This window comes from Musa acuminata, chromosome BXJ3-8 (genome assembly GCF_036884655.1).
Source record: "Musa acuminata AAA Group cultivar baxijiao chromosome BXJ3-8, Cavendish_Baxijiao_AAA, whole genome shotgun sequence".
NCBI classification, from domain to species: Eukaryota; Viridiplantae; Streptophyta; class Magnoliopsida; order Zingiberales; family Musaceae; genus Musa; species Musa acuminata.
In genome coordinates this window covers 33,443,436-33,458,152 of record NC_088356.1, presented here as the reverse complement: position 1 = coordinate 33,458,152, position 14,717 = coordinate 33,443,436, and the positions used below count along the sequence as shown (strand labels likewise).

The 14,717-nt window shown below is 36.2% G+C and overlaps 1 protein-coding gene across 2 annotated transcripts; it reads left to right on the top strand.

The window, feature by feature from the left end:
* Positions 1 to 8,734: 8,734 nt before the first annotated feature.
* LOC103994849 (F-box protein At1g67340) lies at positions 8,735 to 11,694 on the top strand. Of its 2 annotated transcripts, XM_065161399.1 has the most exons (4): positions 8,735 to 9,361; positions 9,469 to 9,631; positions 9,722 to 10,476; positions 11,634 to 11,694. In XM_065161399.1, the coding sequence occupies exons 1-3, from the start codon at positions 9,078 to 9,080 to the stop codon at positions 10,454 to 10,456; spliced, it is 1,182 nt and encodes a 393-aa protein (XP_065017471.1). In that variant the 5' UTR covers positions 8,735 to 9,077; the 3' UTR covers positions 10,457 to 10,476; positions 11,634 to 11,694. The 2 variants fall into 2 exon arrangements, with proteins under 2 accessions (XP_065017471.1, XP_009413567.2); XM_009415292.3 differs by lacking the exon at positions 11,634 to 11,694 and having other exon boundaries at positions 8,736 to 9,361; positions 9,722 to 10,702.
* Positions 11,695 to 14,717: the final 3,023 nt, after the last annotated feature.

Here is a 14,717-nt window from a genome sequence, read left to right as displayed (position 1 = left end):
TCAGACGTGATGGTTAGATGGTTCCTCCATCCGCTGTTGGGAGGAACGTGTCCTCACTTGGGCAGGTGAGGGATACCACTCCATCCGCTATTGGGAGTGCGATATGGATTATCTCCATTCGTTATTGGGAGGAATCCATCCCATGGAATATGCCTCTCCATTCGTTGTTGGGAGAGTGCACCATCGGGTGATGTACGCCTTTGTTATTATGTATATATTGTATGTGGCTAATGTATGATTTTGTTTATTATGTAAGAAATTATCATCATTTTTCTAATGCATAAGTTTTATAGTGAATCGATATATTATCATTTCTTATTGAATTATTGATATTTATTTTTATTTCATAAATATTGAATATTATTTTAATAATTATTTTGAGGTTCCTACCAACATGTGTAATTGCTGATATGTTTTTATCTTATATTTATTTTCAGAGTAATCTACTATTTTGTAATAAATCTAAAGCTTGGGTGAAAGAGACTTATGATCCTACCAAGAAGACGTGGCCTTTTTTTTTAATTAATAGAATATTTACTATTATAAAGACGAATGAAAAAAAATTATTATGTAAATTATGAATAATAAATTACTGATTTATTATTCTTTTATAAATATGGAATGTGATAAAATCTCTTTTAAATTTTTATGGCTAAAATGATTCTTAATCTTTGCCTTGTCTTGAAATAGCTTTAATTTGAATAGGATTTGAGACTTTAGTTTCCCAATGAATGTGTTGCTTCATCTTTGGCAAAATTGGATTATGGTATTTTCATTTGAGTTTTGAACCAACATGGATGGATGGATAACTTGGAAGGTTTTAGATGAACTTAGTCAATAATGCTCCAAGCATCTGAACTTAGATCTATATCTTTTTAACTGTATAAGCCTCAAAGGCAAACTCAACTAAAGATAGTGACTAAACCTTCACATCATTATCCATAATCATTATCATGATCATTTATCATTTTCATCATCAGAAAGCATGAAACTCAAGAACGAGACTTTAAAAAGTAAGATCATATACAAGTGTAATTTTTTCTCTAATAATAATAGTAAAAAAATACTATCAGACTAAGATCTAAAATCGTAAAAATAGTTAGTAGAACCTAAGGCGGAAGCAAAAGAAACTCTTATATGACTTTCAAGATATTTATAATATCTTGAACTTGAACTCTGATTGTGAATTTGGATCCGGTAGACGCAAATACTCTAGAGTTTGTGTGATTTATCTACCTAATATCACACTTGCTCAAATCTATTTTATTTTATTTAAATTTTACCACCTTAGCTAATCAGTCTATCTAAAAATCTCTTATAAAAATATTACTCTAAACTTCACACCAGACCTGTGATTCCAACCTCGCTCTTATCCCCTTCACTTCAGTGTCATGTTTCTATCATTCAAAGAAGAAGGGAAGGAAAGAAGTAAAAAAGAAATGAAAGGTTGTGGATTTAGTCTCACATCAGCTCCCGGTATTCATCCTGGACTCCAAAACCAATGCTCTTCCTTCTCCCCCACTCGTCCCCTACTTACCCCCCACACGAAATAGTATTTAAGATATCATCCACAAAATATTAATCCACTTCACACCTACTGAAATCAACCACATGCACACTGAACTATACCCAAATAAATACGTTGTATATCATTTGTCCAAACTAAGAATATTTTCCCTTATGACACTATTATTTTATAACAAAACTAAATTAGCTTATGACACTTCTGATTAATTTGGTGTATAATATAGTTGATAATAGGTGTATCTTCATTTTACTATTAAGAACTTGGATTTTTCAAACCCTTAAGTTAATTAGCTCATGACACTTACCAAAGATCAATGGTTCTAAGCCTCATTCAATATATTAATATTTTAAAGATACTATCATACATTTTCATTTTAGAAGGTGGTACCTCTATGTGAACCTATGTAGTGCCGACATGACATCAAAGGAGGTCTTAGTTAATTCAAAAGATAAGCATGGATGAAAATGATTAGGTATTTATATATGCCTATTTTGAATCCATAATATATCCTCCTCATACATCATCAACTTAAGCTACCACTAAATGTCATTGTTGTTGATGAACAAGTTAGCAACGATAGCATGGGTTACAGCGGACAATAATATTATCACACCAACATCATTCGTTTTCTGTAGGTCTTGTAATCCTATCAGAACATAGACATGATTGTTTCTAACGTGCAGACTTAGCCATGGAGGCTTTAAGCTAACAAGTGGGTTTGATTTCTTGTCTCATACATTATACAATATATATCCACACTGAAAAGGGTTATTGTGTCTTGCATTACAAGATACTTTGCTTTCATAGATACTTCCCACCTACTTCATATATGTTCTTCAATATTGGATCACATGAACCGATCAAAACTATCATTTTCGATGTGTCTTTTCCATATATATTGAATCATTCAAATAATTGGAATTGAGAGATAATTCTCGTATTGATTATAGAAGAGAACGAAGGATGGCTTGGAATTAAAGACGGGAGGAGTACCGGATCACGTGCATGCACTCACTTTCATACTGCGAACAGGCCAAATGCGTTAAGCAACATACCTAGTCCTCTCACCCTATCCCCGGCCTTCATTTGCTATTCATATCCATAAATCCATAAAAGAGAGAGAGAGAGAGAGAGAGAGAGAGAGAGAGAGAGTGAGTTAATCTTCTTGAACGTGTTTAACTATTGAATCTTGGTTAGTAGGTAGGATGTGCGATTAGGGAGGGAGGAATGAAAGGAATGATGGAACAAGTGATGATTGCCGCCATTTTGCTACTCCTTTCATCCTATCAATTTGCTGTGCATATTCATATTCATAGGATTCACAATAATATTTTTAATATTGATGATGAGTCAAATTAATATAAATCATATTCAACATCAATTCAATTCTTAGGAATATGTGATAATGGAATAGGAAAGAAAAAATTGAAATGGAAGTAAGATAAATAAAAACACCTATTTAAAATCTCACAAAGGATGTTGAGTTAGTTTGTTCTTTAATTATAATATTTTTTGAGGTTCTGAAAATATTATAATTCCTTTCGAAGACAGTATAAATGGATCGGTTCACTTTATTAGTTGATCTGATGCATAGGACAGGAATTTTTTTCGCTTATTCTATCCATAGCATTTTGGGAATACAAGGAAAATGGAAAATGTGATGGAAAACAAAAGAAAAGACTTTCTCGTAGAATGAATGGTTTGTGATTCTGAATTGCTCCTCTCAGCTTAAAAACCCTTGTCGATTTAAAATAAATATACACCTTATTTTGCGCTTATTAATTTGGACAGTTTCATTGCTATTTATCCCGTTTCTTTATTTTTTTCTCATTTTGGCAATCTTGATTATGCATGAAAATTAATAGGATTCCTCAACTTTTATTTCGGATTTATATTGGATAAAAGATTTTTCTATGTCAGATAATAGGATTTAGAAAATTTATGTTTGGCGGGTTTCATAATAAAAATATCAATAAAATAATTTTAAAAATCAACTATCTGATGGATTTATAATTGTATAGCTATCTTTATAATATATATATATATATATATATATATATATATATAACTTTATATAAATTAAAAATCTCAACTTATTTAACTAGTAAATATCTTGATTTGTTGATCGTATATTATGTCTTAATTTATTGTTCCAATTAGTATGCATGTCGTATGTTCTATATGTGTCAATTAAATATAAGCTAATTTAAACATCATTAACATTAAAACATAATGGTGTATTGCAAAATTTCCCAAGATTTGCTATTTTAAACATTAATTATGATTATCTAAATAAAAGAAATAAGCACAATAATTCTTTGGCTTCTTTCATGCTGACCATAAGCTTTGATTTTTCACACAAATTGATTATATATCATAATAAATTAATGTTAAATATTTTTATAAATGAAAAATATTTTAAATAGAGATACCTTTCACCAAAGTTTACACTTTTGGTGACTTGATTTAGTATTCTTTCCATAATTACATAATTACTTCAACCATCTTAATACATAATTACTTCCAACTTGTGAGAAGCTGCTAAGTTTGATTCCTCCATGCATCCCACAACAAATGAAGGATCTGACAAGTGATCTACACTAATGTTCATGTCAATGCTGGATTAATGTTTATTGCCTATATTATATAACAAAAGCAAGGATCCTGTGGCAAGCAAAAGAAAAAGAAGTTCATGGAATAATGAAAAATTTTCACCACTTTAGACTTAAAAATGGACTTCCAAGATTAATATTGTTAAAATCTAAGATGATGATAAATTTGAGTCAATATATGTCACGGTTAATATATATTAAGTGTCACACTAGTTCAAACGAAAGTTTAAGCTTTTAAACATAGTATATATAACTCGACTATTTTAATTATTAGTAACGTAAGACTATCCTTCTATTTTATCCCTCTTTATCTCATATACATAAATATGGTTAATCAATATGATGTAATCAAATTATTAATAATTTTATTCTTATAAACAAAAATATTTTTATGGCTCTCAATATGATCATTAGTTCACAAAGAATAATCTTACCACCACCACAACATAAAATCCACTTGTTTCTTATTTTAATCTCAGCCTAGTTCTCTTCCCACATCAATCACCTAATCCTAGATGCTAGCTAGGAACTCATTCCAATACTTGTGTACACATGGTTTTGCTATCCAATCATTTAAATGGAGTGTCCCTTATCCTTGGATTAAGCATCGCCAATCCGGTACTAACAGATGTGAAAACCTCTCCACTATCTATGTTCTCAAGAACCCACTAATCCCCATTTACAAATAGAAAGAAAAGAGTATCCAATTCCTACAACCTAAAGAAATATCTCCAAGTGGGGGGGCGATAGGAATATATATATACATCTCAATGTACATGGAATGAGAATAAGAGGATAGCGTAGAGAGTTGGGAGTGTTTCTAACGAGGAAATTAAAGGCAAGACATGAGAACAGGTTGTCTCTATCGAGATGAGAACAATGCACGAACAAAATCTAGGGGAAATCGGGGACAAGTGGAGGAATAAAACATAGAGAAACGGTGCATGCATGCCTTTGACTCAACTAAGCACAAGTGATAATATTTGTTTATGGTGTTCTTTCCTATCATGCAGATGGGATGAGGCCAGAAAGCTCCCATTCTTCAAGGTGAAGTAACCAACTGCTCCATTCCAATTTGTAAAGGTGTTATAGATAGCTATAGAAATGGTCAACCCTAGCTTGATGCAGTGGCAAAAAGGTTTGACTAATATATTTACTCACATTTTAGTACTCATATATACTTAAATATCCATCATGATGGTTTAGTTAGATGGATTGGAGAGAGAGAAAAAAAAAGGAATGAATTAAACAGAAGATAAATAATCTCACCATGCAAGTAAAAACATCCACACAAAAAAATGTCTAACTAATGATATAGGGCTTATGATCCGAACTCCCTGAATCAATCCTGTGTCATAACAAAGATTATATTGCATGCATTTTTTTTTTCTTCCTCTTGTTTGAGATGAATTAATTGAGATCGCATACTCTCCTAAAAAAAATACATTAACTACCATTGCATGGGGCATTAATCAATCCTATATTTACCCTCAAAACGCTTTACCATATGTTTATGGGGATATCGAACAATTGATGGAGCTCAGTCCATGATTGTCAGACATTAAGTCAAGCAATTATGTTAAGAATGTTTATATTGATCGAGGAAATAAATCATATGATTACATCTTTGGATCCCCAAAACACTCGAATCGATTGCCTAATGTTGTGGAGTAGAGTTTAGGTAGGATGAAGATGAATACGTGGCTACGGTGATGAAGAGGGCCCCATGACAAAGCTAGAGGAGTATGGGGCCTACATGGCAGATTAGGAGTGGCTGTCCAACTACCATCTTAGTCCTTATCCACAATTGCCATGACACACATCTATTCCAATTGCAATCCTCGCTTTGTTCCTTGGGACCATCCCCATTCATATCAGCCGCATCTTTAATGTTTGTAAATAGTGTCAAACTAAATATTCTTATAATTTTAATTTTATATAAGAAATTTGATGGCAAATAAGAAAAGAAAGAGCTCGTCTGCCACATAGCATTCATGTGTATGACATGTTGAATTTAGATCACGAGTGTGAGATCTTTTTATAGCGAGCTAAATTGAGCATCCCTATTTATAGAGAGAGAGAGAGAGAGAGAGAGAGAGAGAGAGAGAGAGCAAAGATAGCTAGATTGGTAATGTTAGATAAAATATTCTGAATAGTGGCAAGGAGAAGTGATCGGAGAATTAGATCCAGGAGAGTTGCTGTGAATCAGTATTAATCCATAGTTCCTTGAAGCCTCCTTACTCAGCCCTCGAGAGATCGTGGTAGATTGTGAAGCACACGGCAATGAGAGGAGAGGAAGCTTTCACAACACAGCAGCCAACAGCAATGGTGTCACCAAAGGAGGGGCGGGGGCGCGTACAACGTTACTCCGTTGTAGCAAACTCAGAAGAAGTGTCACATTCGATCGAAAAATGAGAAAGATGGAGGGAGCAACTTAGGAGTGGGATTAGACATCGACGCGGACAACCCCTGAGGCCTACGATGGAGTGAATTTGCAATAAGACTTGTAAGGAATGCATCGGTGGTTGAGTCGAGAGTTGTGAACCTTACCCACGCACCATGCTCCGAATCAGCGAAGCATTGGTAGGTGCATTGAAATCAAGAGTAGGAGGATGAAGTCACATGCAAATCATGTCATGTCACACCAGGGCCTTATCGAAGATTTAGAGACGTATGTTTGGTATGTACGTACAGAAACGTTGCTTGGGTATTTTAACCGGCAATAGTTTACATTTATGGATAATAATTCTCTATTTATATCTCCCCTTCCCAATGTAATCACAGTATTATACTCTCAATATTAATCGTGTCACATATAGGATAATTTTTTTTTGTTTCTTTTGATCGTCACGTCGTGGATCCTAACGACAGTGCATTACATGTTTATCTTAGTTCGAACAATATGCCCGATAATATAAATGCATAACACGGGATAAGATCTAGCTATTATATATGATTTATAACTTTATCTTATTTAATCAGATATATAATTATTATCCTCAACTAATCAGCATTAGGCATATGGACTTTGGTCATCTCATATATAGAAAAGATAGATTGAGATTCCACCTCGAATCCTCAAAATGACAAAAGCACTAATAAGGCATATTACATGGAATATTTTATCATTAATTTTTTTAATATTCTATATTTTATCATTAAATTTTTTTTAAGTATACTTTTTTTGTTTTAAACTTATAAATTTATCTAATATGAGCATTTATTAATAACCTATATAACAAATGACATTATTGCTAGATGAACTTTTTGAGTTTTTAACACGAGTGTGCTATAGATGTTTTTTACCTTTGGATTAAAATATGAAATAATATATTTATGTTTTATTCCCTCGGATTAAAACGATATACAATATATGTTTTGTTTTGTTTTTTTTTTTTTTTTGTCCTTGGACCAAAGCGGATTATGGTATTTGAATATTTTTCTACATTTGCTTGGATCAAAATGGAACCCAAGATAGGGGTAACAATTTTCTTCCTTCATCAAATGAAATTCTTCTTTGACTAATCTAACTTTTTTTTTTTTTTTTCTTTTGGTTGCAAGAACACTTGGAAAAATGAGTCACATAGAATCAACTTCATCGTATTTGATTGATAATAAAAAGTTATCATATAATTATAGAAGAAATCCATTAAGAATATAAATCGGATAATATATCATCTACAAATTTAAATTTTTAGCCATGGTAAAAAAAAAAAAGATGATTCAAAACGAAAAATCAGGTGTGAGTCTAATGCTTTTCCCTTATTTTATTTTTGTGAATTGGCTTCAATTGAGCTGCACAGTAAGAATCCGAAATATTAATGCACGAAGCAGAAATGCATTTATGTTTCCATCCTTCCTCGTCATCTTTCTATATTGGATCGAACAGTAATAACATTGCCCGAGTCTGGAAGTTTGATCGCTCATAGTGGGACTGAGGTTGTTTATGGCCATTTCCAATCCCTTGTTTATGCAGCTGCAGTTACTTTGCCAAAGCCAGAAGCGTAACAACACCCTCTCTCTCTTTCTCTCTCTCTCTCCATACGTTATCATCCAAATGACCTTTACCACCTTCACTGAAAAGGATTTCACGTTGAACTCGTTTGCCTCTCAAATCATGAGGGAAGAACCGTATGTTCCTCGTGGATGAATAAGACAAGGTTGATCACATGCGAGTTACTCTTGCAATTTTCTTTATTTTTTTTGTATAAAAATTAAGTGATAAATATGATATATCGAGTGAGCTCTTCAACTCTCAACGAACGATATTGTCATCTTTCTTTCTTACTAGTCAATATGATGATATTGAATAAATAAATAAATATATATATATATATATATATATATATAAAACAATTGACTTGGAGGATATTTTATGAGAGCCAGACATTGGTATATGACACATCTTTGTGCCCCTAATATACTTGAAGATTTGTTTTCATATTTGCTTGATCCACATACTCTTGTGTTCCTTCTTACTCTGAATTGAAATTTTACCTGCATTTGAGTAACATAAAATAAAACATCAATATCTTTTTTCAAAGTGGTACTGCTCTCTCTCTCTCTCTCTACAATTTTACGAGAAGTGAAAAAAAAAAAAGAAAAAGAAAAAGCAGAGAAATTGAGAGAGGCCACAGTGGGAGGATCAAAAGCAACACGAGTTACAAGGTAGCTTTTTAGCTTTAGGCCTTTTTAAGCGTGCACCCACGGGAAGCAACCGGTCAACGCACGCTGACCGTGCGTTACTGGTCCGTTCCACCACTGCCCTGATGGCAAAACCGTCATTTCATCCCAAATCTTCTACATGTCGTCTCCGCTCTCTCTCTCTCTCGCTCCTCTGCTACAACTATATATGTGGCCGGCAGTCTTATCTAGCTGTTTTCCCCCCTGAGACTTCCGCAACGCACACCCTCTAGGCTGCCGGATTGTAGGGAGCCATGCGAACGAGAAGAGGCCTCTGCTACCCCAGGACGCAGTGGGAAGCGCATTGGAGGTCGTCGTCGGAGGAGGAGAGGATGAGTAGGAAGAGGAGGCGGCGGCTCCCCCCCGGCGAAGCAGCGGTTGGAAGAAAGGACTTCGGCTGGAAGATGGCGACCGAGGCTGTCTCCGAGGACAGCCCCGACTTCTTCGATGGCCTCCCAGACGACCTGGTCGTCTCTATCCTCTGCAAGCTTATCGCCTCGGCCACTTCTCCCTCCGATCTCATCAGCGTGCTCGTGACGTACTATTCCTTCCGTCTTCCTTTCTCCCTTTGCTTGAATCTTCCGCTCCTTTGTCTCTGTTTTCCTTGATAAAAATGATAAAAATCTGATTTCTATTGATTGATAGATGCAAGAGGCTGAACAGATTGGGATTAAATCCGCTCGTTCTTCACATGGCGTCGGTGAAATCACTTGCAGTTCGAGCGAAGAAGTGGTCGGAATCCGCGCACAGGTTCTTGAAACGGTGCGCCGACGCCGGAAACCTCGAAGCTTGCTATATTTTGGGCATGGTGGGAGTAGTCTCCTCTGTTTGATAGATTAGTTTGGAGAAGATGAGGGGATCAGCATTTGTTTTACCGTGTTATTGTCTGGCTTGGCAGATCCGCTTCTACTGTCTACAGAACAGGGGAAGCGGCGCGTCGCTGATGGCCCGGGCAGCGATGGGCTCCCACGCGGCGGCGCTGTACTCCCTCGCGGTGATACAGTTCAACGGGAGCGGAGGAGCCAAGGGCGACAAGGACCTGCGCGCCGGCGTCGCCCTGTGTGCCCGGGCGGCCTTCCTCGGCCACGTCGACGCGCTGCGGGAGCTCGGCCACTGCCTCCAGGACGGCTACGGCGTGCGTCGGAACATCGCCGAGGGCCGCCGCTTCCTGGTCCAGGCCAACGCGCGGGAGCTCGCTGCCGTTCTCAAGTCCTCGGCAGCCCCCTTCGTGGCGTGGCACCACCACCGTCGCCACGCGCTGGTTTCCGGCTGCTCCCTCCTCAGCGATTTCGGCTGCAACGTTCCGGCCCCCAAGGCGCACCCGGCCAACCGGTTCATGGTGGAGTGGTTCGCGGCGAGGGTTCCCGGCGGGGGGCCAGGGGACGAGGGGCTGAGGCTCTGCTCCCACGGCGACTGCGGCCGGCCGGAGACCCGGCGGCACGAGTTCCGCCGCTGCTCCGTCTGCGGCGCCGTCAACTACTGCTCGAGGGCGTGCCAGGCGCTCCACTGGAAACTGGCCCACAAGGCCGAGTGCGCTCCCATGGGGCGTTGGCTCGAGGCAGATGCCGTCTACGCCGCTGTCGGCGGAGCTCCGCCCGAGGTGGACAATGGTGGTGGTGGGGCGATGTATTGATCAGGTGGAGATCCTAAGAGGTCCTTTTCCTTGTTCGTTTTCTATGATTTTTTATTTTTTTTTCTTCTTCATGAAATTTACAGTCTGAAATTTTGCTCCAATAGAGAGAGGAGAAAAAAAAAATCAAATAATCGATCGTTATGTGATATGTGATTCCACTAAACCTTATAAAAAAAAAATAATAATTCAATCTGTCTTGTCGTATAGGATAGATAATAATTCTATATGAACACTTGTATTTTCTTATATCGAAGGAACCCTTTGTATGTGCACTTATACTCGGTGTTCATTAACTGACATTACCTAAATGCTCTTTTACCTTGTCAAACTTGAATTATCTCGTCAAAGGGACTCGACCAATTCTTAATTCCTTTTACTTGGGATTCTTAAGCACTAAGCGTTGAAGAAAATATGTGCAACCGAGATAGAAATTAATGTACATAATAACAACGACACCAAAGAAAAGGTTATTCGCCTATCTAATAATCATATCATACTAGTATACAAGTAATGCTCACCAAACTATTTTAGGTTTTTATACAACAACAGAGTGTTTGACATTCCCATGTGTGTGAAAACAATGGTCAACATGTTGAAGACCATTTAATATTTTTTTTAAAGCAAGGGATGGTGTTGAAAGTGAAATTTAATGTTAGCATATTACGGTGATTTGATAAAGTCTTTACCACATCACAAAAAAAAAAAAAAAAAGTAAATTATAGAATTGTGAAGTATGTTAAATTCTACATCGCAATGCTAAGAGCTAGAATCGAAAATTTTAATGTTTTGTGAGTAGATTATTTCTTTGAATTAACTTTTTTTATTTTTACATAATGCCTTATTGTCGATCATTTTTATATTAATAGATTTTTTATGAAAACAAATTCTATATCACATTTTATTCGTATGAAAAATAAAAAAGAAAAATCTAAAGCTATCCTAGTTTGGTCCCACTTTGAATTATCTTATAAACACTCTTAGACATTTTGAGAAGGAAACTTATATAATTTTTAAAAATATAAATTAATACAAATTTCATTGAAAATAATTGTTTTATTTACTTTCTACTTTTCCATATGACCAGATGTGGATATAAAAATTAATATGCTGCATATATCATCAGGCTATTTTCTTTTCTTTTTTTTAATCAAATATAATTCTTGATATGGAACATAAGGTCCATAGAGAGATGAGAAAGCAAGTTTGGGCATGAGAAGGCAGGAAAGGAAGATGGGTGACGTGCGTGACTCGTTAGCAGCCTTTCTTTTCTACTATATATGATGATTGATTATACTTCTTTGTGTATTGTTTCTTGTGATGGCCTTCCGTTCACTCATTTGCGATGGGGTTGAGCTCGTTAGACCGGCGGCCGGAATAAACCCCTCTCTCTCTCTCTCTCTCTCGTCGATCCTGTGATTACTATATGGTACGGAAAACTATTCATCAGGTTATTCACGAACTTGAATGACTAGAAATTCAAGTATAAAGAGAATTATTCATGAATTAAAGTTTATTTGTTCTAGGAATGTAAAAATTCATAAAGTTCTCTTTAATTTTAATTTTTTTTAAATTTACATATGAGAATATACGAGAAAGAGAACATTTTATTTATTATATATTTGATTATTAAATATATATTAAATAATTTTATTTTTTACGTGAATAATATAAGAATAAAATGATCACCAAAGGGAAAGGAATCCAACCCTACAAGTCAATGAGGTGTAGACTCGGGAGACGGGTCCTTAACTCCGTGCATTAATTAACATGTGGAGCCTCCTTCCAAGCCACCAACAACAATAGCCTTATCTGGAACCAATTAATATTAATAGTATAAAAAGGAAAAAAAATATTTTTTATTAGAAACCATAAGGAAGGATTAAACACTCTTAATTATAAGACTAAAAAATGATAAAAATAAATAATTGAGACATCATAATACTTTTATAATTAATATTAATTATTTTCTCAAACTGTCAGCTACACATTGTTATGTTTTAATTATGAGAGGGTAAATTTTCTCGGGTGACGTTTGCTTTTATTATTAGAATCAAAACAGTCAACTACATTGTTATGCATGATCATAACTTGGGAATCAAACCAAAACTAATTTGTGCATTCACAATTGACGTTATCATCTGCTATAGTATCTTTGATAATTTATTGCTACCTTTATATTTTCGATTATCATATTTTAAATTATGCTAATTGATATTTTTTATATTGTTTGTTAAAAATATTAGTCTATATTTTTAGTTGTCGATACTTATTAGCTCTTCCTACCTTTTAAATACATCACATTTCACACTAAAACTGTTATTTTGCATTTCATATTATTTCAAACTAAAATTGTTTGTGCTTTTTAAAGCCCTCATATGATAGCAAGGGATTGATTACCTTCTATTTATTTCATGGCTTCCGCCTCCGAACCATCTATGACCTGACCATCGAAGACTGCAAGAACAAAGACAAAACGAGATTTAATGTGCGACAGAAATAATAAAGGAGCAATCGATAAAGAACACATTTATTCCAGCCCAGCTCACAACCCAAGGGGGCGGCCTCTGCCCTTGGGTTGATTCGTGAAAAGGCAAGCAAAATACCCACCCTGGACATCATTTGACCCAAACTGCAAACGAAAGCCCAAGTTCAACAGCTTCTCCCGGTCCAACGTAGCACCTGTTAAAGTTTTTTTAGATTTATGATCACTCGAGTATCTCTGTCTGTATGATGGTATCAAAGCAATTTATGAGTTTGAATCCTAAATCTTACGTATTTAATTACAAGTCTTCAGGTAGTGTCCATTCTTCATTTGTACTTGCTCCGAATACTTGGATTCGCATCAAAGACGATATCTATCTCGAAATGGATGAGTCGCAGCATGCTATGTTGAACGAAGCATCTGCATGATACCAAGGAGTAGATCTGGAGTCAGCCAAAGCCAAACCCTTCATTAGCTTCGTTAATGGCTAGAAGCAATCTCTCGCAAAGCTGTTCCTCGGATGCCTACTCCGGCAAAGTCTAATCGGTTGAAGCTGCACCAACAAAATAAAACACTCAAAGATAAAATCTTTGAGCATGACATTTGGGTATCTATTTCTGTCACAGTGCTCGCAAAATGACAAGCTGAATGTTTAAGCCACTCGTGACAAAAGTGTGAAGATACAAGTGTTAGATTGTGTTGCGCTTTATAATTGGATAAGATATATAATAAAATTAATTAAATTTTGATGATAAATATTGGTCAATAAAAAAAAAAGGTATATATTATAGTATGATTCCTTAAGGGATGCTTTTGATGAAAGGAACTCTCCCAATAATTTATCTTAGACGCTCTACTCTCGCTTATAAATAGACAAGATCTATAAGGGCTAAATAAGACATCTCATAGAAGGCACAGTTGAGAGATTACAATTTCTCTCTTAACCTCCCTGAACTATCAGTTTAAGTGGTCCTATCAAAGGATAGGAAGAGAGGAGAAGAAGAGTCTAGTTCTCATTGTAAATTTTAGATCTAAAGACGGTACATTTGCAGATCACATAAAGATCCTTTTCAAAGGACATCAAAATGTATGCATCGTAAAATCGATCTAATGTTATTTGATTTCAATCCTAACATAAAAGATTATTTTCGCATTACATATAGTATATTATAGATTTTATGCTTATAATTGGTATCTGAGTCTAATTTCTTAAAATCAAATACATTAGATCTATTGTTTTCTGATTTACGATGTTTGAATGATCTATTTTTTATCGATCTAAATTCCTATCTCTTTTGTTTTGTCGCTTGCTTGTGGACAATGTTAGATATCTTGCAATGCGATCTTCAATGATCGCGAAGCAGCAATAGTCGCAATGCAGCATTGCTACCAACCTTATTGTGTACGACCAGCGGATATGTTGGCGGCAACAGTTGCGTCGGGCAACGTGCACGGGCGACCATGCATCGCAATGGCCACATTGGGGTCGATTGTGTAGGCGATGGTTGGGTGTGGGCGGCAACCGCGCACAAGCGCATATGCAGCCGCATGGGCGGTAGCACGCACACGCGACAGCCGCACGCGGGTAGAACCCATGTCCAAGCAATGATCGCACCTCAAGTTAATACTGTAGGGGGGTCGCACAATCGGTAGCCACCCGCAGGCAATGATCGCGTAGGCGATAGCCACACACGGGCATAAGTCGTGCATCGGGAAGGTATTGTAGGGGATGCACAATCGATAGCCACCCACAAGCAACGATCGCAGCCAGGTAGTAGA

Excerpts from the sequence above, each read along its gene's own strand:
- LOC103994849 (XM_065161399.1), top strand. The coding sequence starts at position 9,078 with ATGCGAACGAGAAGAGGCCTCTGCTACCCCAGGACGCAGTGGGAAGCG. Across the intron at positions 9,362-9,468 it reads CTCATCAGCGTGCTCGTGAC|ATGCAAGAGGCTGAACAGAT; the intron begins GTACTATTCCTT and ends ATTGATTGATAG. Across the intron at positions 9,632-9,721 it reads CTTGCTATATTTTGGGCATG|ATCCGCTTCTACTGTCTACA; the intron begins GTGGGAGTAGTC and ends CTGGCTTGGCAG.